The 24,725-nt window shown below is 36.5% G+C and overlaps 1 protein-coding gene across 1 annotated transcript in view; it reads left to right on the forward strand.

Moving 5' to 3' along the window:
- The first annotated feature begins 3,902 nt into the window (after window positions 1-3,902).
- Window positions 3,903-24,725, forward strand: part of GLS (glutaminase) — a 53,656-nt gene continuing 32,833 nt past the window's right edge. Inside the window, exons 1-5 of the mRNA XM_041487565.1 lie at window positions 3,903-3,993; window positions 9,410-9,539; window positions 10,267-10,346; window positions 11,952-12,115; window positions 17,954-18,012. Of these exons, the coding sequence (XP_041343499.1) occupies window positions 9,477-9,539; window positions 10,267-10,346; window positions 11,952-12,115; window positions 17,954-18,012 (366 nt within the window). The 5' untranslated portion in view covers window positions 3,903-3,993; window positions 9,410-9,476. The remainder of the gene's footprint in view (window positions 3,994-9,409; window positions 9,540-10,266; window positions 10,347-11,951; window positions 12,116-17,953; window positions 18,013-24,725) is intronic.

Genomic DNA, 24,725 nt, shown 5'->3' on the forward strand with positions numbered 1-24,725 from the left:
CTCTAGGTACTGAAAGGCTGCAGTGAGGTCTCCCAGGACCCTCCTCTTCTCCAGGCTGAGCAACCCTCATTCCTTGAGCCTTACCTCTTAGAGGGGAGGTGCTCATCCCTCTGGCCATCCTGGTGGCTTCCTCTGGACCTGGTCCAGTGGGCCGATGTCATTCCTGTGCTGAGGGCCCCAGAGCTGAAGGTAGTACTCTGTGTGGGGTCTCAGCAGAGCGGAGTAAAGGGAAAATCCCCTCCTTGACCTGCTGCCCACACTGCTCTGGATGCAGCCCAGGACAGGTTTGGCTCTGAGTACCAGTGCCTGGGTCATGTCCAGCTGCTCCTTCACCAGCACCCACAAATCCTTCTCGGCAGGGCTGCTCTTGGTCTGTTCTTCCCCCGGGATGTGTTGATTCCAGGAGTTACCGTGGCCCAGGCGTAGAACTTTGCACTTTACTTGGCTGAGCTTCATGAGGTTCACACCTGCACAAGCTTCTTGAGTGTGTCCAGGTCTCTCTGGATAGTGGCCCATCCCTCAGGCTTGTCACCTGCACCACTCATCTTGGTGTCATTGGCAAACTTGCTGAGGCTTCATTTGATCCCGCTGTCGGTGTCATTGATGAAGATCTTCAATGGTCCCTGAGGGAGCATTGTTTGTGACAGTAATTGTAATCTCATTTTTATGACTGGTGTCATATTTGTTAATAATGCCTGAAACTATTATTAGCAATATCATACCTTTATATAATTTGTTGTTCTGTAAATCCTGTTCTGCATTTTGGCAGTTCTATCCTGAAGTACAGAGTAGGAATCTTCCACATTATTTGAAATTTAATCTTGTTTTTATCCTAGAAATTCAGCATTTGTTAAAATGAAGTCCCCCAGAATCTGGTATAGATATTATACTGATGCAAAAGGAAGATCTGAAAGAAGGACTGCAAAGTCCTTGTGCTTGGACTTCATATGTCTGTTTTTCTTTGTATTTAAAACAATCAGTCCACCAGTATTGTAGTCCACAGATTAGTATACTACCAAAGTCTAGTTGTTTAATAGTCTGGTGGTTTTTTTGTCGGTTTTTTTAATTTTTTTTTTTTTCCCAGAAGGTAAAGATATATCAAGTCATTATTCATGAAGTCTGTTAAACCGGAATTTCCACTTAATTTGACTGTGAAAATTGCAAGTTCCCTGACCTGAAAAACAGCTTTTTACGTGTCTGTGTGTGTGTGGGGAACAGAATTATCTTGCTAAGTGTGTTCACAGTGCCAAAACACATCTTTTAGGTTAAGCAAACATCAGTTACTGACATCACTGATCTGATAAACTGCAGAGCAAGCCTTTTCACCCCTATTTAGCTGATAAACTTTACCAAAAGATGGACTCTTTGACAAAGAGCAATTTTCTGTAAATATATTGAATGTGATCCTCTTTGCTTTGGTCATCTGTGCAGCTCCATTGTTTAATTAGGCTGAGTGACCCAATATTGAACTACAGCAGATGTGAAAGATATGGAAACTACGTTGAGAGATTCTCTGCTGTGAAAGGTGCAGGTCTCTTTAATAGATTAAAATCTTATGAAGAGGCAGGTAAAATCTTGGTTAAATGGCTGAAGTATTTTTCTGCATCTTTCCAGATAGAAATTCCATACTTGGAACAGCTGTAAAATTGAGTAATTGCTCAGAAATGTGTAATTAAATAGGTTATCAGTTAACATTTCTCAGTGTGTTTGCTGGCTGGTTTTGCCAGAGTGAAACAGGAAAGTTTCCTCTGCCAGACCTTAAGCAGACCTTAAGTCCAGGAACGACTTGTGTAGCAGAGACATTCCTTAAAACATGAAATCTCAACGTTTTGCAGAGCTCAGTTGAATGCTTTGTGTGAATGATGAAGATGTAGGGGCGTAGATGATGTAACTTAGCATAACTTTTAAAATTAGTTCCCTGCAGAATTAGGATGCAGACATCCTAAAGCTTTAGTTGCTGTGTTGGTAGTTCTGGTTCTGTTGGCTTGACTGGACGTACTGTCCCCAAAGGATTGAAAATGAAACACGCTGCCTGGAAGACCTGAATTTTCTTTAGCAAAAGGGCTGCTCAGTAGTTTGCTTGAGGTAGTTGCAAGCGTTTGTCTTGGTTGAATTGCCAGCCTGTCTGTGCATTAGTCAGCCAGCATAATTTAAATTAAAAAAAAATTCTAGACTGTAAGACAAGGAAAGTTCTGTTGGCTTACAAAGCTGTCTTCTGTTCTTAGTATGTAAGTACAAGGTTTTAAATTGGAAAATGAGAGGTGATTTTTTTTTTACTACTTGTTTTCACAGCTAGTTACAAGGAAAGGAGGGAGGCAAGGGCAGTCTAGATGTTGTCTTAAATTTGTAAGGGTATTTGGGTACAATCAGATTTTTATTAAAAATAATCATAAATCTGACTTGTGTAAGTGTTGGGAGAGGAGAGGATTAAACGTCAGTCAGTAAGATTGCATTGGCCTATCTAGGGTCTATGCTTAGCTGTAATATTTTATTTTTGCAGTTGTAACCCTGAGTTCTGTTATTCAAAGACTTACTAATCTCTTGACAACTTCAGTGACTAGAATTTGGACCTACTTTTTGTAAACATATGCATAAATGTATAAAAATACATAAGTTGCCACTAAGCATTCTAGTTTCAGGTAATAGTTTATCTATTACTGTATGGTAACAAAGCATTGCCAGTATTAATAGATGATAAGATGGACCTTTAAAACTGGTGGTTAAAATAATGTAAGAGTGTATACTCTGCATTTTAGTTACTATCTACATATTTTTTTCTTTTGGTTTTGTGTTTTTTTGTTTGTCAAACATTGGAACATTGGCTTTTTTCTCTGGAAACAAACTTGGGCACTTCAGGCGACCAAAGAATCAGAATCCCTTTGCTGTTACTGCCCCTCTCAGTCTGGAAGTGTAGTGGGCACTGCTTACAGGGCAAGTGTAAAGACTTGGGCTCCTGCCTGCTGCAGGGTGCTTTGGGATATCAAGGAATATTTTTATACTTTTTACAGGTTTAATCTGTAAACTTCAAAGGGAAGGGAAAGCTGTCAGTACTACAGCTTTCTGTCTTAGAAGGAATCTGAGTGCTTAGTTTGGTAGGTTTTATTTAGATTTCACATGAAATGGAGATGCAGGTAATGAAAACCTGCAGGCTAAGGGAAGCCTATCTCAGAGTGAAACAGGTATGATCCCAGGTAACACCTGGGATCCTTGGAGAGTGGTGTGTTTACACTGATAAGCACAGTGACCATTAAAGGTGCATCTACACTGGGTTTACTTAGCTAAGTAGGTGTGATGAGAGTCACTCCTTCTGCTTCAGGTGCTCTATTATGCTGCAAATGGCTTTGCTTGTTTCATGGTAACTGATGGGGCTTACATAAGCTTCTAGAAAGCTAGGGACTTCAGGACTCCTCTGTGGAGTGCTGAAAACGGGACTGTTTTGAAGAAAATATTACACATTTATCATCTCTTTCTCTTGCTTGTAGAACAGTTGGGTCAGTATGCTCTACAATTTCATTATGGGGCATATACATCCTGGAATCTTATAAATAATTTATCCTCTGCAAGTAACGTACCTACCCTTGGTAACATCAAAACGAGTGATATGTGATTTATCTGCTCCCCAAAAAAATCTAAATATAATCTTAGCAGTAAATGTATGACAGTAAAAATATAACTGAGTTGCAGTTAAGAATGTTTGCTATTGTAAAATATATGTATGCTGCTTGTAAGATTACCATTTTTTTCTGCTTAAAGTCTAAGCTTTGTGTTCACCGATGAAATACTTCTTTGAAATTAATGATAGCAGTGAAAATGTGTTTGCCTGAGGATAATGCAAAAATGTGTGTAAATAAAAATAGGCACTAAAATAATCTATGCTTTTTTTTTCTGTTTTCCAGTAAAATGAAACAAGGTCTCCTTCCCAGCTTAGAAGATCTTCTTTTCTATACTATTGCAGAAGGACAAGAAAAAATACCAGTTCATAAATTCATAACTGTAAGTTTACTGTTCCAAAGTGCTGTATGAAAGCTAACTACTGCAAGGTTATTTTAACATTTTAAATGGAAGAATGGAAAGCAAAGAATTTCTCTTGTACGTGTTTATCTGCGGGAAGGAATGTATTGTCCCCCTCCCAGAGCAGTTTCTGTAGTTGAAATATTAATGTTATTATTCACTTCTTTGATGTGCAAAAGAGTATGCTTGAAAGCAGCTGTGCCTGTGGCATGGCTCGGTAGTATTTGTGCTTCTGTAAAATGTAGTTGGACCACTGGATTTCAAATAACATTAATGTTCTGACATAAAATGCTGCCATGCAGCCAAAATGGCGAGAGGAAATTGCTAAAGATTCAGCCAAGTGTCACAATGTCTGTGTTGATGATGCAGTGGCAGATCTCTTACAGTGATAAATGCTGAGCAGTAGATAACTAGATTGTAATAGCAAATCTTTTCCCTTAGTAATTATTGTTTTATTGTAATAGGCACTCAAATCTACAGGATTACGTACATCTGATCCTCGATTGAAAGAGTGCATGGATATGCTAAGACTGACTCTTCAGACTACTTCAGATGGTGTTATGCTGGACAAAGACCTTTTTAAAAAGTAAACTTTCTGTCAATTATGTAACTGTATAATTCTGAATGAATGCTGTCTGTGTGTTACTGAGTGCTGTCTTAAGGAGAGACATAAGGTATATAAATCAGTTAGGAAGGGTGTCAAACACACGCTCCTGATGCTGTTCTGATGAAAGTTTGTTCTCCGATTTCATGCAGCAGGCAGGCTGTGTGGTCTCCACAAGAGCTTAATGTGTCAGTGTTGTTTGCATGTGTGTCTGACCCTGTACTGCAGCTCCTGGTCAGGTGCCAAACAAAATTAATTGATGCAGCATGAGGTGTTTAGTATGATTACATAAAACTGCTCTCTTGCTGCACTCGTCAGTTTTTAATCTGAAGTTCAGGATGCTGCTTCTGTGTGGCAAGATGTTCAGAGCATGTATGTAATTCTAAAAGTGAGTGTGTGGAAAACAGTGATGTTAAATTTCAAGATACGTGGAGATGAGAGGGGTTAGGATTGCAGACATTGGTCTGTTTTGGAAAAGATCTGTGTGCCGTATTTTAGTGATGCTTTTGTTTGTTCTTTTTTTAGCCAAGTGTGTAGTCAGCTGAAAAGTATAAGCACTGTTCAGGTTGTCTTCTGTTCATTTCAAGCACACTCCTTTGCTCCTGTACTTACAGCTTTTGTGTGCCAAAAGACTGGAGATGTAGAGGCTCTTAAATTTTGAAATGAAATTTTTAGACTATTTTTCTGTCTGCATTTTTATTCCATTTGCAGAGTAAATCATAATACCTAAAACTTATTTGCACATACAATTTTTTAAGTGCATATATATAATACATATATTTTATGTACATGTAGGTATATAAAATATATACAGTATATACTTATAATATATATTTATATAAGAACATTTTTGGAAATAGATTGAGAAGAAGTTAATGTCTGTGTGTGCAACAAAAAAGCCAGTCAACTCCTTAAACAGATGTCAGATACTTTGTAAAGGTCCAGCATGGACTAACTTTACTCCTGTGTTGAGTTCTAGACCAGGTCTTCACTGTTTTTCTTGTCAGCAGAGTAAGAACTCTAAATTGTTAGATTCAGAAACCTTCCTGGGTGTATGGGTGGATTGGAAAGGAAATGCATTTGCTATTATGTGTTACATTTATACTAGAAGGCTTATTTGTCACCATAAACTGAATTACGTTTTAGGCAAGGGCTCTTCATCTGAAAAAGAATTTATTGCTAATTAGCAGGATTATCTTATGTTCTGTGTCACATCTCTGGGATTTGATCCTCTGTGTGAAGAGAGTAGTCATTACTATAACAATTTGTGGAAACTTTACATGGTTGCTTCTTGAATATGATTTTCTTTGCAGTAGCAGAAGGTTCCTTTGTAACTGCTTTTGTAAATTAAAAACCCCTGAACTTCAGTTACCTGTTCCTTGTAGGGACACTGCATTTGTTGTGAATAGGCTTGCACAGTGTCCCTGTATTTTCTTCTATGAGTATTTAATGTGTGAAATACAATAATGTATCTGGTCAGCTGTACTTACCTCAGGACTTGAAAGCTTCAGTTTTATAAACGTAAAAGTCAGTGGTGTAATTCTCCTCTTGAATTTGAATCCAAAGCTGCCAGATCAAATCAAGTATCAAGATTAAGTGATCTGGAGTAGTGGTAGCATAAGTTTGACTAAATCAATCAAGTCCAGTAGAAATTACCTGTAAAATAGACCAGCTCATATATCTGTCTTGTCTGTCATTCTGTATGCGTTTTTAGTTGTTCTAAACATTAGGCTCCAATTCAACTAAAATTGCATTATTTTGAAGTTTTTTGGCTTTACAGCACTCTCCACATCAGAAAGAATCTCCATGTTACAGGCAGAACAACTTGGAGTTTCAATCTTTCATCTGCAGAATTTCTTGAGATGAAGATTTCTGGGGTGCACATTTTGGAGAGAGTGTTTATAAATTAATGAATTAGCTGTTAATGTTGCATTTGTGTAACATAATGTGGTCTTTGCAGGGTGAGACCAGGCTGCTACTGAAAGCAGTGCAACATGCTGGTTACCTTGATATGAGAATTTTTTTCCTTTCCTTTTTTTCCTTTTTGGTACTACTTAATATAATAGTACTCAGTTATAATAACAGTACTCAACAATTAATCTATTATTAGATTAAACTTGTGCTGCTTTATGTAGGGAAGCAGTAATAAGCAATCAGAGTCAGAACTTGAAAAATAGATCAACCTAACAAGGTGGTAAAGAAAACAAAGTGATCCTAACGTTATGCTGAAGAGCAAAGATACAATTTCCAAACCCCTCGAACTGTTGCTTTCAAACTCTGCTACACAAGTCACTGACAATTAATATTGATCATAAGACTTGTAGCCTAATCTTCCTAACCAAAATGTATCAGGAAAAATTTATTGTTTGAAATGACATTTTTTAAAGTGAGGCAAGAAATGCTTGGATTGGGATTTGGCAAGAGAGTTCTGGGTTTTTTTTCAGGTTGAGATTGTAAAGTTTGTGGAAATGGAAGAAAGTAAAGTAGGACTTTTTAGTGTACCTATCCTGAGCACCACTAAACTATGTGAGAGATAAGGGCCAAGTTGTTCACAATATTTGACTGTAGAAAGGTTTTTATTTATCAGTGTAATTATTTACTTGAATTCCTCCCTGTGATCTTTTCCTATTGCTCCACTTCTTCGGAGCCTGAGGCCAGCCATCTCCAGAGGGTTATCTGGAGCATAATTAGTTAATTACTTCGGTGGGAGGAGATGTCAGATGCAGAATTTTAGAGGCTGTCTTGGCTCATGTCCTGGCTGACTGAAAACTGTCAAACCTGTTTAGTGTCCTGTTAAAGGGACACCCAAGAACTCTCTTATTTTCTCCATGCACCTATTGTTCTGAATGCCCATCTAGATTACTTGAACCCTTGTATTTAATTTAGTCTGTGAATTCATACTGTTTTCTTGGTTTAAGGAGTAAATACCCAGGATAAATACCCAGACAATGACCTTGGCAGAGTAACAATAAGCAATGTCCTTCACCAGCACAACCATTTCTGTAGTGATTTTTAATCCCTACATTAAAGGGATTGAACTGCTGAAGTGAGCATCATAGGCTTGGTGTAAATTTTGAGTATATAAATGCCCTTCTTGTTTCAGAAACATAATGTGATCTTAAGAGGACTGTATTTAAGTGCACACTGCCTTCTTGTTTTCCAGACTTTGTATTGAATTGTTCTAAAAGGTTTGGGTGGACTTCAGATATTTATTTTTTTTCTTGCAGAAGTGCTTAACACTGCCCAGGTAATACAGACAATGTAGAAGTGCATCTGAAGTTTGAGCCTAGTGCATATCCTTCTGCACACATAGCTGCCATCAGTGTTACTAATTACTTTTGAAAAGGGGTTTTGCACCTGGAATAGGTGACTGTAATTGGAAGCTGCTGGGAACAAAAGCAAACAGCAAATTTTGCAAGATACAGAAAAAAAATGACAGATTGCAACAAAACCAACTCAACTGCAGTTTTCACACAGGCTAAGAAAGCAGTGTATTACAGACAGCAGTTTGTAAGGTGACTGTGTACATCGGAAACTTCACAGTTTCTCTTTCACTTTCGGAGAGCAGTGCCTATCAGCATTTGAAATGGATATCAGTTGAATTTAAGATAAAGTCCTTGAAGTAGGAGGAGTTTAAAGGCTTAGAAAAAGAGGGGGTATTCAAAGGGAGGATAATTCTGTCTCTTCACTGGTCTTCATGAACCATCATTTTGAACTGATGATGGCTTTTAATAGTAGGATTATTGAAATATCTATTCTAAGTGAAAACGTTTCCCTAATTTTTTTTTTTCTGATTAAGTGTTAATTGGCAGGTATGCTCTTCTTCATAACATGTGCCTAGATGTTCTTAACTTTCCATTTGCCTGCATTAATAGTATGTGTCTGCTTCTGTCAACAGTGCCAGAAGGCACGGTGTGAAGGTGTTAACTGTTTGTTTGCTGTTAAACCTGCCTTTGTGCTCCTTGCCCTGGGATAGGGCTGTTAATACCTTTTATCAGGTCATATTTCAGCTGGCTTGATAATGGCTGCCAGTTGCTCTCCTCTCTCACACCACTTTCAGCATGCATCAGTTTGTGTTTTCATCCTTCCTTCTGTTTGTCCTAGATAAGTCTTTTCCTTTTTACCTCATCGGCTTTTTCGCTGTCCCAGATGGGCTGACGTTCAGAGGGTGTGGCCGATAGCGTAGCTGTGTTTTCTGGGCTGAAAGGCAACAGAGATTCCTTGAGTGCTGGAGATTTGAAAGAAGAAACTTGCAGAAGAAGCTTTTGCTTAGTGCAGGAGATGTTATCAATTTTTTCCACAGGGTTTTTTTTTCCTATTAAGAATGGAATCACATTCCAGTTTGGTCTGTTGGCAGCGTTCTCACCTCAGTTAGTGGTGAAAGGGTGAAGTGAGAGAAAGCAACCCTGAACCTCCCAAGTCTGATCTAACTCTGAAATTAGCACTTATTTAGACTGGGTTAGATAAACTTGATGGTTTGATCCTAAGAATTGGGTGCTTTAGATCCCTTTTGCGAGCTGAGGTGCTACTTGAAGGCAGATTGATAATACCTTGCAGTACAGCTTCCCAGTTGAAACTTCAAAAGAGAGCTTTAAGTAGAAAGGAATAAAAATGAATGCAGTAAAGCTATTACAACTAATTTTAAAAAATGGAGTGGCAAATTGGAAAAGTAATGTAGGCTTGTTCTTGTAGGCATGTAGCTTCAAGGGACTGAGGGTCCTAATTAAATAACATGTAATTGCTTTTTCACAGCACATTAATAAACGTTATTAATGTTAACTTAACTTTTTGCAGGTGTGTACAGAGTAATATTGTGTTGCTTACTCAAGCTTTCAGAAGGAAGTTTGTCATTCCAGATTTTATGTCGTTTACTTCCCATATTGATGAGCTATATGAAAGTGCTAAAAAACAATCTGGAGGAAAGGTAACCTCTTTGTAAATTCAACTTCAAACTTCTGTAGATTTTCAGTATTAATGAAATGCATCATTTGTTAAGTAGGCAGATTTTTCTTACCGTTTTTAGCAAAATTAAACTGGTAATTGATGAAAGAGTTTTGGAAGTTCAGTTATGCCTGCAATTTGTAAACTATGTTAGAAATACAGTTCACAGCCTCTAAGAATCTTGTAGCATTTTGATGCTGGAATATGAAAATAGCATTATTCCTTCTTTATTTTATATAAACTATAAAACTGCTGTATAATTGATCAGACTACAGTTAGGCTATAGAAAAATGATGCAGCTCTACACATCTGTCTGGATTGTGTGACAAAAGTAATTGTTAATACTGCACATTGGTTAGTAAACAAAAATTATTCTGGTGCTTATTTCCAATAAATTAGTTGAAAAATCCCAGACTGTGTTACAAACTAAAAATTTTATATTATTTGAAAATGCTGGACGTGCTGTTATACAGAACACAGATACCTCTCTGAATGTGATGAAAATTTTACTTAGAAAAAGGTTTTATTTGATAATGATCTAGTGAATATAATAATTTCTAATGAAGTTTTAGATATACCACCAGGTGATTATTTGTAGAATAAATCAGTTGTACCTTGTATATTCTTTCCATTGATATTTATTTTAATTAATGTAGAGTTAAGTATTATGGGTATTGTAATGTGTCTCTCTTTATTTCACACTCTGATAGGTTGCTGACTATATTCCACAACTGGCCAAGTTCAGCCCCGATTTGTGGGGGGTGTCCCTTTGCACCGTGGATGGACAGAGGTATATTGTAACTTCTACATTTTGTTCTTGGCATAGTTCAAGGAAAGATAGAGGCACTGCTTCTGTAGCAATAATATTTGGAAGTTGAAAAGCTTTGTCTAATAACACCTGTGTATCAACATATATAACTTTCTGTGTAGGTCACAATGTACTTAAGTGTTAGCTCCTTTTCTGCATTTTAATGTTTTCACCGTAGCATTGTTATATAATCTGTGTGTCACTGAAAAAAATGCAGATTCATGTTCTTTAAAAGGAAAATGAAGATGTGGGAACTTGACAGAGCTGACTACGATTTTGCTTTTCAAGTTTATCAAGCTTTCCCCTGTAAGGGTGTATGTAGGTCTTAGATCTAGTCAGTGATTTTATTTTTCTCAGTATTAGTAACTCAGAGTAGCAGAGACAGTTAGGAGCCTAGATGTAAAGGGATACCTTGCACCATCTAGCTGAGAAGTAACATGAGCTCTGTGTCTCCCTTTGTGAGTACACAATGCAAGGTGCTCATCAGCTCTGCTGACCTGCAGTTTCCTGTGGTCCTACTGCAGCTTCTGGAAACTGCAATTTTTAGGTGTTGTGTTTGTGAATGGGGCATTCCTGGGAGCATCAGACTTGCTTCTGGTGACTGTGGCTTGGAGTTCATTTTGCCATGATCTGTTGAGATCCGTATGTTTGCTTCTAATTAGCCATATGTTCTGTAATCTCGGGGTGGAGCTGTACAAGTAAGCAGAAGTATTTTTTCATCTTCCTCTTGAAGTGTCTGAATTGTAATCTATTAATAGTAAAAAAAACCTTATACTTTAAATTGGCATTTTGCTTTGTTTTGCATATTATGTGCTAATGAAAGTTCTTATAATGTTCATTTTTGTAATGCTTAATGTTGTGTAATGTTAGCTTTTGTAATGCCAAAATGGTATTGTGATTTTCACAGAAGCCTTGTGTTTTCTGCAAAGAACAGAAGCAAATACACTCCTGATTTCGCCATCAGACAAGTGGCTGCTTCAAGCCTTTTGCTCTGTCTTGATGTGGCATATGCTGCTTGCATGAGTCACTCTTGGTGCAGTCTGACATAGATGCTGAAAGTAAACTTTCCAAAAGATAGCATGTAATAAGTGCTGTGTCTTTGCCATTATTAAAGGAAATGTAAATACAGCCATTTGATTGTTGTTCTCAAATTGCAAACCCAAGCTGTATCTCATCTTTGTTTATATAGGCATAAATCAGTATAGTGGCTCTATCTGGGTCAGCTCTACCCTGCTGAGTATGTGGTTTGCAATTGAGTAGGATAAGTGTAAAACTAGAGGTTTGAGGTGATTTTTTGCTCTGGTACAATTTTTGCTCTGGTACGTTTCTGAACTTTTTATTTTGTTACCTCTGCAGTAGTCAGCAACTGACTTTGTTATGCTTGGCTTATGGAGTCAGTTGCTAAAACCTCTAAATCTCATTGTTATGTTCTTTAAAATGAGACTTAGTAATAATATGCTTTTGCTTTTTGGGGCGTTTTTGTCAACAGTCCTTGAATGTTGCTAAGGATGGATGAAGCATTTAACACTCCACTGCCACAGCTGACAAACAGGAAATTTCAAGTCTGTTCATCTGTGTTTTTCCCAGGCATTCTGTGGGTGATACCAAAGTTCCGTTCTGTCTCCAGTCCTGCGTAAAGCCTTTGAAATACGCCATTGCTGTCAATGATCTTGGCACAGAGTATGTGCACAGATATGTTGGTAAAGAGCCTAGTGGATTAAGATTCAACAAATTGTTCCTGAATGAAGATGGTAAGAGATACATTGTACTTAATAATGCAAATACTCAGGTTTAGAAAATTATGAGGCAAGCCTACAGTTTTTTTCAGTCTTTTTGATTTAACTTTATCCTCTAAAGTCTTATTACTAGGCAGTGTCCCAGAATATTTTGCTATCAGCAAGGTAGGTTTGGTCTCTGTTAGTCTCTTTTGCCTAATTTAGAATGCTAGTGAAAGATGTTTTATTGCTTCTGTTCCATTTGCTGTAGGAAAACCCAAAGAATTTTAACAGTGCAGGCATTTGAAATTTATTTTTATTGAGTTGAGTTGGTAGCAAGGGTTCCTTAATCATGGCTTCTATAAAATGGTGGTGAAAGAATGAAAGATGTTAAATTGATTTTGAAAAACATATCACTTTCAGCCTTCTGAGAAGCAGGTGCTGGTGCCAAAGGCCAGCACTGACTAGTTTCCAGAAGGCAAAATCTTCCCACAGTTTATTCTAAATGGAATCTGGCTACATTCAAAACAATGTTTTTATTTTTTCCCCTGTGGCAGGATTATTTTAGCAAGAATTTCTCCTACAGCGCTTACCTAGATTATTTCTTTTTCATATTATATTAATTCTTAAGAATGGAAATGTGTTTTTTTAAATTTTATGGCAAAAATCTGAGAAAGATGACTCATGTAGACTTAGAGGAAATACTGGATGTTATCTCTGAAACACAAATGTTTCTTTTAGTGGATCTGTCTCAGTAAAAGAACAGACAATGTTTCTGTTGCCATGGTGTTGCTATTAATATTTAATTAGCAGCATAAGGCTTGGATGACATCTTTTTCAAGGACTGTATTGAATTCTGACTTAAATATCTGTAGTATTAATATATTAATGATACCTAATTATATTTATTATGTTTTAAATACATGCAAATGATTAATATAAAAATTATTTATTTATACCTTAAAATCCTCTTTCCATACTTAAAAATAAAATATATCTTTGCAATTTATTTCTTCTATTATGTTAGTAAATGGCGATGAAATAACAGTGTAGGAATACATTGCCAAGAAAGGATTAAGCATTTTGTCAAGTTATGCTGTCGTGTTTTTGCTTTCCTTTTTCCAAATACAGTGTTGTACAGTGTGAAGACTTGTCTTTCATATCCTACAAAAGCTCTACTATAAAAAAAGCTTTGATGGTGCTGAAAATTGCCCCGTAATTCCTTTGAACTAATATAGTAGTTCCATATTTTCTCTTTTTAATAACATGACAAAGTCTAGTAATTATTTTCTTCTTTTATTGCTACTTTTAAAATTGAGCTATTGGAGAAGATGAATTGGTGGGCTGTGGTCTTTTACATTACTGTTTACATACTTCAAGAGTGTTATAAGGCTGTTGTGCATAAGAGAATTTGGACAATTGAAGTTTTGACCAATGAACATGAAAGAAAATTTAGTTTTTACGTATGTGCTTCTGTGACTGACAGACATGAGAAAAAAATTGCTGGAACTGAACTGCATGGCTTCTTGTACAGTCCTTCAAAAAAGACTAAAACAGAAATTAGAAGTCTAATAAATAGAAACATTTCAGTTATAGTAAGAGAAAGGGAGGTTGAGTTTCTCCAAGTAAAGGAAGAGGAGGGAAGAGAAGGATTTAAAAGATTAAATCTGCACTTGTAGATTTAAACCACTGTATGAACTTCAGATATGTGGAGTATTTGTCAATTTGAACATCCATAAATTCTTGAAGACCAGGTTTGAGAATTTAAACAAAATAAATATTTAATCTATTTACTTTCTAAATATTCAGACATAGTTGAATTTCATATTTGTAATTCCAGATTTTATGAAGTGATACACAGGTGTTTGGAAACTGTTTAGACATGCATCTGAAGATATTTTTTCTATACTAACTATATAGAAGATTCCTAAAACAGGCTATTCTTGCATTTCATTGTTTACTAGTATTGAGATTGAAGCTGGAAAGAATGAAGAATATTGTAAGACAGTTTTAAATCATAGCTAAAAATGCCAACTGACAACAAAAAGCTGTTGCTGTGTTTTGAGTATGATCTGTGCTGTGCGAAGGAAATTTGGAGACTTCTGCTGGTTTATGAATATTCTCTTTTAAAACTTTTTTTAATAAAGGGAATATATTGCCCAATCCAGTTCAGATTTCTGGAGGAATAAAACAATCTCTGTGCTAATTTAAAAAAGATTATTCTAGTTGATTGACATAGATCAGAAATTTTGCATAGTAAAGTATGTCTGAAACAGGCATTATCAGGAATAATTTTCCTTGCAGTGGTCATTAAGCAGCTACAGGCTTTTTCATGTCTGAGTTCATGATGCAACAAATCTAACAATACCTGTATTTATGAACAGTTAGTATCTCTTATCCATACATACAACCTCCTCTTGGTGATAATTATTTGTAGAATTAGTCCAGTAATGAAATAATTTGTGGAACTTAGTCCAGTAATAAAAGTTGTACTGTAATTCAGTGAGGGATTGCCAGGAAATTGTTTATTTTGTTTATATTTCATTAAGGATAAAAACATGAACTTACTTGAAAGTATAATGAAATGATACAGCAATACTCATGACTTGCAGAGAAGCTGCATAAAAGATTTTATTTTTTTTATCAGCCTGAGCAGATCACTGCCTTTATTATTTGATAATAGAGAGAGTGTGTGTGTTTGGTTTCAGTAATGTGTCAGGTTTGCACAGTTTGATACCTCTTTCATTTCTAAGGATTAAGGGATGCATTTGTTCACCTCTTAGGCAAACATGCAATTATAGTATCAGTTTTCATGCTTAGTTGTTGTACAGGCTGGAATCCCTTTGCTGATGGCACCCACTGTGAGGTAGATCAGTAGTGGCTGCTGCTTTAGAAATAGACCTGTGTATGAATTTCTTTAAAAATTAACATAGTGTCAGAACCTGTACATCCCCCAGAGGCGAAAAATTACCTGGGAATGGAATTACCTGGGAATTACATCTCTTCTTTGAAATCTGCAGAAATCTTTCAGAATGCAAGTTTTTAGTTAGGCATCCTAGCCCTTTAGAGAGGCCAGTATAGCTTAAGTTTGGGGAGAGGTTCTCCATTGAAGATTGGAGTATTTTGGTTGGAAGGGACCTACAACAATCATCTATGAAGGGCATTGTCCAAATGTCTCTTAAACAGTGACAGGCTTGGGGCGTGGAGCACCTCTAGGAAGCTTGTAGCTGTTTTGGCAAGATAGAAGTCTGTCTGTCTGGTGTATGACACACAGGGACCTGTGTATGGGAAGTGTTTGGCTGGTATTCCCTGGTGCTGTGCAGATAATGGTGAAAACTGCTCACCTTGCAGGGTTTGCTCTGATGCAGCAGTGGGTTAATGGGTTAATGGCAGGTGTCCTGCCCAGCGCTGTGACATGCTGGATTTGGCAGCAGTAGGACAGAGCCTCAAAGGACAGCTCTTGGTGTTGGGTGAGCCAGGCTGCTGTACCCCCCCTTAGCTGGTAAGGCTCCTTCAGTGACATTCTTGTGCAGGGAACCACACACAACTGTGTTTCAGGAGCACATCCAAGAAAGTCCTTGTTTTGTTTTATCAGAAGGTTCTTCTCTTCTTCACGTGCAGGCAGCACATGGAAATGTGTTAGTTGTAAAGTGGCCAGAACAAGGACAGGTAGCTTGGGATGTTAAGCAGCCAGAGACAGGAATCTTGAGAGTAGAGGAACCAGGAATGCCTTGACTTTGAAGGTAGGTGGTGACATCTTGAAAGAAATGAGAAGCAATAGCATTTCAGAGGGTATATTCTGTGTGGACATACCACGTTGGTAAGCCTTTCGTTGCTGAGTGCTAAATAAACATTGCGCATCCTTTTTATTCAAACATACACATGGTATGGAATCTGGTTGTGTTTTTTCTTTGTACCGTGTGGCAGATTGAAACTACAGAAATGAACAGAAGAGTCAAGAGCAAAATATTTATAAAAATATTTTTAGAATGGGCTGCGTGTGATAAATTCATGAGTGTGTTTATGGACTGGAGTGATACCTTATGTTGGTGAGAGGAAGCTGTAAAGAAGAGAAGCATAGCTAGAGTGAGAAATGAGAGGACAGTGTGTTCTGATGGTGCATGAGAGACTGTGTGTCCAGAGTTGGGATCCTCAGCTCAAGGAGTGAAACACTGGGGAGGGCTCCAGCACAGGGCTGCCAGGGTGCTGTGCAGCCCAGGGCACATGTAACTCCCAGGGAGCAGTTGGAGGGGAGAGCCTAGGGGCTCCTCTGGAAACCTTTTCAAATTCTTGAAGAGCAATTGCCAGCATGAAGATTTGTCTTGTAACTCTTCTTGCTACTGGCACCTGGTACAGCAAGGGGCAGTAGCCCCATGCTGTGGCTTAGGAGCTGCAGATCGCATATTAGGGTGCATTTGTCATCTAGGATCAACAAGATTGCTGGAGAGGTAGAGGATTTGCCACATTTGGAAGTTTTCAAGACTCAGTTTATGGAACTGTGGCAAGAGCCTTGCATTGAGTGGAGGGTGGAGGAGATGACCTCCAGATGTCCCTTCTGACCCGCAGGCTGTGATGCTGTGAGTGGTCAGTTGACTTGTGTTCAGGTTTGTGGTCCCTGAGGAGCTAAGGAAGTGCTATATTTTCTTATCCAGGATCTGGTGTTAATCAGAAGTCAAACACATTTGGCCCTCATTGCTTGCATTAGTAGATAACAACAGGATATTTGATATATGTGGCTCTTAAGTACAATCAAATGAAATCTGAACAATTTGTGAGTCTCTTTCAGAGAAAAAAGGAATGGCAGTAACATCTTTAAAATATGATCTAGACCATAAGTTTGTATTTTAAGGGAGCTTCATTTTTTTGGAAGGTTGGGCCTTATTTTTCCACTAATAGAATGGTTTGATTTATTTAAAAGTTCCTTTTAATTTTGACTTTCTGAAAAATACTAATAAGTGTTGAAGATTAGAAAGTTTAAAGAAAATTTTTGAAGATTAACTGATAGTCATTGATGGCTAAGTACCATTGACCACAACCAGTGTAATTATTGTGGGAATATATGTGTATGCTGCAAATACCAGACTCATCTCCAAAACCCAAATATTCTCAAATTTCTTTTAGAGTCCTTGTTTGTATATCATACATAAAAATAGTGGACACTTTTTGTGCAGTTTTAAAATACATATTTTTTTCAGATTTGGAGGTAAAGCAACAGCAAGTAAAGAATTCAAACCTGTCATGATATTAATGTATTGAGAATTGTTTGAGATTTTCAGACACCACAATGCTCAGAAGTCAACATCCTAGTTAAAAGGAACAGCAAAAATGTTAAATGTTAATTATAAAAGAAAAGGGTAATTTGTGGAAGGTAGATTATTTGGGAAAAGTAAGATGGCTGGTGAGAGGTTTTTTAGAAAAAGGAGATACAAAAGCAGGTGATTTATTCAGCAGCCAAGAATGACTTGGGAATGCAAAGATACACTTAATATGGACATCAGTGGGGAAAAAGGAAAATGGAAGTGTAGCAGGTATGTGCAAGTCAGCTATGAGGTAAATTAAGTTCTTAAATGAAGAGGATTTGTGATTTTCAAGAAAAGAAATGACACCAAACCAAATAATTTACTGGATTGTTAAGTAGCATAAGGCTGAGTGTGTTCTAAGCTGTAGAATATTGTGCTCAGAATGATAAAATATTGTGTATAGTGTTGGATTACAGCATTTTTTAAAGGTTTAAGATTATGTAATTGCTATTCTGTAATAGTAGCTTTTCAGTCATACTTAAATCTAGAATAATTTTTCACTTAGGCATTTGACTGGTTTTGTTTGACAAACATGTCTTGGAATATATTTGTAATGGAAAACTTTATTTCACAGACAGGCCTCATAACCCTATGGTGAATGCTGGAGCAATTGTGATCACATCTTTAATCAAGGTAAAAAGTTAATATTTAGTTTCTCTCTGAGTATTTTAGTAGAATGTAGAAAAAATGTCTTGTGCAGATTATAAACTGTATTTGATTTTTGTCTGCATTATCTGATGGCACTTTACTCATTGGCAGGTAGACAAACTAATATTTTGGGAATTGTAAGCCTTCCAAATGAATGCAGTGTTAGAATAGCAATTTCTAGCAAGTATCAATGCATCTGAAAAACTCTTTTTCCTTGATGGTATTAGATTTGTTTCCTTCTTTAGCTGCACAGCACTTGATATTCTCTTGAGAGTGTTGCCTTCTGTTTGTTAATTGCTGAGGAAGTATATTTCTCAGGAATATACTTTATAGCACTCAGAAGTACATTTCTGAGTGTCTAAGTGCTCTTAAAGAGCATAAAGTTACAAGAGTATTTCTTGCAGTGCAGAAGAAATGAAAGATAGTATAATTTGTACAGGAGCACTGCTGCTATATCTGAATGTCAGTCTTACGTTGATTTTGTGTGCTATTAACATCCTGCACCACTAAATTATGTTGAGCTTCTATGGTACATAGTTACTGTTGGGATGTAAGTGTGCTTTCATAAACAAGAGTGTTTGAAAACAGATATTTATTTTGTCAAGCACACCAGGTCTGAATGGCTTTACATGTTTAGTCCATGATCTTGAGACTTTTGGAAAGCTGTATTTTATTTTTTTTTGTAGAACAGCTGTAAAAATGTCTTGAAGTTCTTAATGGTATAAACTCTGTGTAATGTTAATGCTTGCCAGGTACTTACTTGACTTGTATTTTCTGCTGGTTTTAGTAGCCACAGGTACAAAAAAAAATTTTTTTTTTTTTTCCTAAGCGTACCTGCATAGAGTTCTGGGGAACTTGTCAGTCCCCTGGAGTTTTTGATTAGTAAACTTGATACTGTTACTTCAGAGGTCCAAAAGTCTTGTTTACAACCTGTTTCTCGGTTGCATTTCCAAGTCCATTAGCTACAGTGTGTTTCCTACTCCCTATTTCCACAACGTTGATTTTAAAATTACTTAGATCATGACTTTCTGTTATTTTATATTTAAAGAAGGTGTAAGAACTCCTGCTTAAAGACATTTATCTTTGATAGCTGTAGGTGAAAGAAAATGGCCTTAAGTATGACAGGTAAATTTATTCACATTTAATATTTTTTAAAGGTTGACTGAGCATTGAAATTCACTTGGATAATAGTGAATTTTAAAATCTGACTTAACACACTTGTCTGAAATGTTAAAATGTTGGACATCTACAACATGCCCTACTGATCATAAGGCAAAACAAAAGCACGTGCCTCTTGCAGAAGGCACGTAGTTCTTGATAAATGGTGTACTTCTGAATAGATAACACAGATTTGTTTAATGCATGCAACTGTGGTATTTGTTAGAAGGATTGGGGATTGGTTTTGCTGGGTGGCTTTTTTTTAACTTTTATTTGGGTTTTTTCTGTAATGTTCTTATAAAGAGTATTGCATTGCACTAACATTTCTGCATGTGGGAACTGCACGTCTAGTGGACACATATCTTACTTATCACACCATTATTTGTTTTCAGTGTGATTAAAATGTAGATTTTCTGTACTGCTTTTGCTAAGATACCATTTATCATTTGAATAACTAACCAAGCTAAATATATTCTGAAGACAATTACGGAGAGGGTCACAGGTACAAAACTACTTAGTAGTTGTAATTTTTGTGAAGTAACTTCTTTACAATCTGCAACTTATCATTATTGCTACTAACCAGTGAATTACATAATTCACATTTTTATTTGATCTAATATCAAACTTAGCTTTTTTCTGAAAAAGGTGGCTTCATTAACTCACGTTTTGCCCTCAATTCCTCTGCATTTATTCATTTTATTTAAGGTGTTACTTACATGTCTTGAAAACAGTGTATGGCTCCTAAAGTACAAGAAAATTTAAATTCACTGTATATCACAGATTTATCTAATGATAGCATGTTAATAACTACAGAGAGCTTGTTGCTGTATTTCATGGCTAAGAATGCTTTTCCCTCCTTTGAGATTCATTATCTCTCTCTGAGAAATGGATCTAAGAAGTCTTTCAGTGTTCCCATACATTGTACTGAGTTGAGCAGCTGTTAGTAGATGTGCTCTTACACCCAGCTGTCCTTGGAGCCTGGCACAGATTATGATTGTGGATGAGGGATGATGTTTGGAGTAATCTCTATCAGAATATATTAACATGTAATATGTTAACATTTTAGGGGTATAAAAGGCTCTTGGCATCACACACCTAGTTCTGAGTGCTGCCAGAATTTGGTGTTCCTGCCTTGGAACAGATCAGGGACCTAAATTGTAAAATTACATTGTCTTTGCAATCCATAATAAAAAATAATTAGGGGTATGTGCATGTTAAGTTACACGTTTGTTTGAGTTACTTAGGCATGGCTGTATCCTACTCCTGGCATCTTAAGTGATTTTCCAAGTGCCCTGTGTTTGGGACTGTACTGTATTTACATTTTGGTGCCTTAACCCCTGCCCCTGTTCTAATTGTACTTGCATTACACTCCACAGACTGTTCCAGCAGTTTAAAGCATGTGTCTACAATAAAAATGCTTTAGCAAAAGGACATCCTGCAGGTCACTTTTAATGAAATAAAGTTTAAAAAAAACCCACTGAAGACCTTTTCCCTTACAGCCCTTTGCCTGTATTACTAGTTACATAAATTACATAGTTATAACAATTTTCAAATAATTTTTATCAAAAGAAAATTGTAGTGGCAATTACAAGAGTTTATGGAAAAGTGGTATGAGATAAAACAGTAATTTTTATCATGTCTCCAAGGAAATACAGGTGCTTGAAAGGTGGTGATTCAACTCCTGTATGGATTTATTACAGATCCAGTGCAGCTTTCTGTACATCACATTGGCTGGGAAAAGTCTTTATTGCCTGTAGTATGGATAGATTTTACTGCTCTGATCTCTTCAGTTTTCTTAAACCTTAAACTCAATTCTCAAAGCTTGTCAACTCCAGGAATATCAGTGGTTTTGTCAGGGACTTCCCACTTCCACATCACCTTTACTGACTGTCACATTGGTAGTGCAGGTGAGAGGAAGAGGAAGGGTTCAGAGAAGAAGGCAGATGGCAGTGGGTGGAATCACCAGAGAACAAGGGATTAATCTTAAGTCATTTTTGTGTGCTTTAACATTCCATCTGTAGATAAAAGTTTTCCTAACCTAACAGCAAAGGTTCAGGCAAATCTTTAGATCCTCTAAGTGCTGGCAGACACATGCAGACAGTGTGGACTGGAGTGCTCATTGAAGGGAGGTGTGCTGTGCTCTTGAATTATGTGGGAAGCATTTAGACATGTTGGCAATAGCAAAATTCATAGGTATTGCAAAAAAATAGTGTACAAGAAAATGAAAATCCTGATCTTTCTGACCCTAAAAAAACCCTTAGTTCAATGGAAGCTTATTTTTTTATATGAAACCTGGAGAGAGTTGTGGTATATTTAAGAACTTTCTAAATATGCTGATAAATCACAAAACAAATGAGGCGAAGAGTGGTAGAAAAAACCTGTCTAGCTGTGCCAAGAGTCTGTTTGCTGTCAGGATTCAGTTATTAGGAAACCTATGCAGTTACAGCTCAATACCTGAGAGGTGGGAAAATGCATGGTTTATTTGACAATACAATTACAATAAATAGTACTGATTTAGCTTAATTGCTCTGTGCTGTCACTGGAGTTATCCTTCCTGAGAGACTGATGTGTAAATGTGCATACAAACCATTTTACAACGTGTTGGTGTTGTGATCTTCTCTGCCAGATACTTGTCTTCACTTTGGTGACATTGCCTCTCTTCCTAGGTTACTAATTTTCTTATGGTAACTAATTTGGGTTAGAACTTACATCCATGTTTTTCTCCACTTTTTAATAAAACTCAAGTACATTGGATGTAATCTGACATTAACTATGTAGTATGTTCTGTGAAATAACATGCGTTAAGTGGTCACACATGCACAGAAGTGAAGGACACAAAAAAAATCTTACAAGTGTTTGAAATTTTGATAGTGTTGGTCTTAGGTCAAATACTGTCTGTCACAGTGTACTCTCAAGTATTTCAGAGCTGAACATGGTACACTAAACTGTGAAGACACCAGTTCTCACAGAACAGGACCATCTTAACAAATAAAATATAAAATTGTGTAAGTAAAGAAAGCTAAAATAACAACATTAGTAGTTAACTTCATAAAAAATGCAGACGTGTTTAAAAAAAGTTTTCTTGCACTCTGACACAGAATTATGATTTTTTTGTTTCTGGGTATTTTCATTACAGTATAGTGTTAGATTATAAATTCGGCTTTAAATAGTCCAGAAATTAATTTTTAAATAATCTTCTATTATTAGATGATTATAAACTTCTCATGGTGCAGGTGTTTTTATTAGCTTTGCTTAGATTCAAAATTGAGAAATTACTTTAGTGAGAGACACGTGGTAAGAGCTTATATGGTCCAGTCTCAGAAACAGTGTTGATCAATGAAAAGTGGCTAATATTAACTGCTTTTCTAATAAATTCTGCCTAATTTTGTTGTTGCAAGCTCTGGTAAGTATCCGTGGGTCTCTCTTTCCTATGTAGGCATGTAGCCTTTGCAACTGTTTATATGTTTTAGTAGAAATACAAGTAATACAGTACAAGTACCTTTAAAAAAAAAAAAAGGGAAGATCACTAAAAACTGACACAGTCAAAAAATTCAAATTTATGATTGACAGCCATAGTGTCCATTGGGGTTTTAAGTGTTTACAAAATTGTATTGAGCTGTCTTCTGAAAGTTTGAATTTTCTGCCTATCAAACTGCTTCAGTCTTAACATTGTAAATTTAATTTTGTATTCATTTAGAAGTGTTTTTTTCCTATGCATATACACACAAGCATGTATAAGTGTGTATATGAACATGTTCCCGTAAATGTACAAAGTGTTTGTGGAATTTAGTGCATGGAATGTTTTCTTTGGTGTTCTAGACAGGTTAAATTGCATCTGAACTTTAAAAATGCTATTTAAGAAATACTGTGCCCCCAAACTCATAGGTTTATACGATTAAACTTGAAATAAGAAGCACTTGTGGAAGAACAGAAGTTCCCTTGTCCCTTCTATTTGTTTAAATTATTATGGAAAAGTTGCTCGGTACTCTGAATGTTAGGATTTTATATTTGCAATTGAATTTTAATCATAGAATGTGTGTTGCCACTGTGTCTCTCCAGCTTTTTAGGAGGAGCAGGACACCTCTGTCAGCTGCTGGAAGAGGGGAAATAATCTGTTGGGGTTTTTAGTCATCATGCGTATGGAAGCAGAGTTTCTTGTTTCAGTTACAAGTTGTAGTAAATCCCTGCTGAGGTTGGATCATGTGATTGCTTAAGCAAACAGTTCAGGTGTATGAGCAGTGGTTTCAGTAACAATGCTTTTGTGTGTGGTATGAAATACCTCTACAAGTGCGTGGAACATCAAGGACCACAAACTCACTATCTGGCTTAGTGTGCAGAAGATTTTCTTCCCAAAATACAAGTTTAGTTGTGATCTTTAAAAGGAACCTTTTTTATAAGAAGTCGATGTGGAAAAAGTTTGCATTGAGTCTTCTGCCCACCAATTTTATGTGCTGCTGGTAAAGCCGTGTTTTTGTTGAGGGAATATTTTTTTCCACTGGGCAGAACAAAAAAGTGAAGTATTATGTATTTATATTTTTGCAGAAAGCATGATCCCTTTCTCCCTCTTTTCTTTTTTTTAACAAAAGAGCCTGTTTCAATTTATTATACATGTCTAACCATACAATTATCAATGCAGCATCCCATAACTAATGCTGACCCACTTTCCCAGAAAAAGATGTTCATTGTGCATTTGAAAGGTTAAAAAGGTTTTTGTGGTTTAAATGTTGTTACATATTTTACAGCATTAGGATCTATGGAATATTTTGACAACTGCAACAGTTCAATGAAGTTGGTAATTTCTTCTTTTAATTATTTTTCATTGAACAGATTTGGAGTTAAATTTTTAAGATTTGTGTTCTGGTATATTATACAGGAACATTTTGATGAAATGTATCATGCATTTTTTTATCTAATTGAAAATTAGCTAGAGATGATTGCCTTTAGGAGTAAGGTTATTAGCCTTTAAACATAAGGTAACCACTGGCGCGTAATTTTGAGAGAACAGTGTGATGTTCCTTTCACCAGTGATTGTACGTGTGTGTCTGCACATCCTCTCGTAGATGAGCTGAAGCATGGGCTTCCAAGATTATCTGCAACACCCTAATCCACATACAGAGTGGGAAATGAGACTGGCTTTATGCATTTCATTAAGTAAAATACTGGTTGATATAAAGCTTCCGTTTTTTACACTTTCTTCCCTATCCCCACACTAAACACAGTGCAAGTAGCGTCTTGAATTGTTTGAGATTTGTTAGAGTCTTGTTATTCTAAGTAGAGTGTCTTTAATATTAAAATTTTGTATTAAAACATCTTCTCAGATACAATGTTTCCACTTGTGTATGCGATGCCATTGGTTTTTAAACTTCCTCCAAAAATTCTACTTGGCTACTTAAAAAAATTTTAAAAGTCCCCCCAGTGGACCATGTGCTATTCCCACTCCTCTTTGGATATTTTTCTATTGGAGTTTGTAAAAGGTCACCCATCAGAGACCTCTAAAAAATTAATGTCTTTAACTGGCAGCTACTAAATTTGAGAATGTT

The sequence above is a fragment of the Pyrgilauda ruficollis genome, unplaced genomic scaffold (assembly GCF_017590135.1).
Source record: "Pyrgilauda ruficollis isolate IOZ18807 unplaced genomic scaffold, ASM1759013v1 scaffold81, whole genome shotgun sequence".
Classification (NCBI taxonomy): domain Eukaryota; kingdom Metazoa; phylum Chordata; class Aves; order Passeriformes; family Passeridae; genus Pyrgilauda; species Pyrgilauda ruficollis.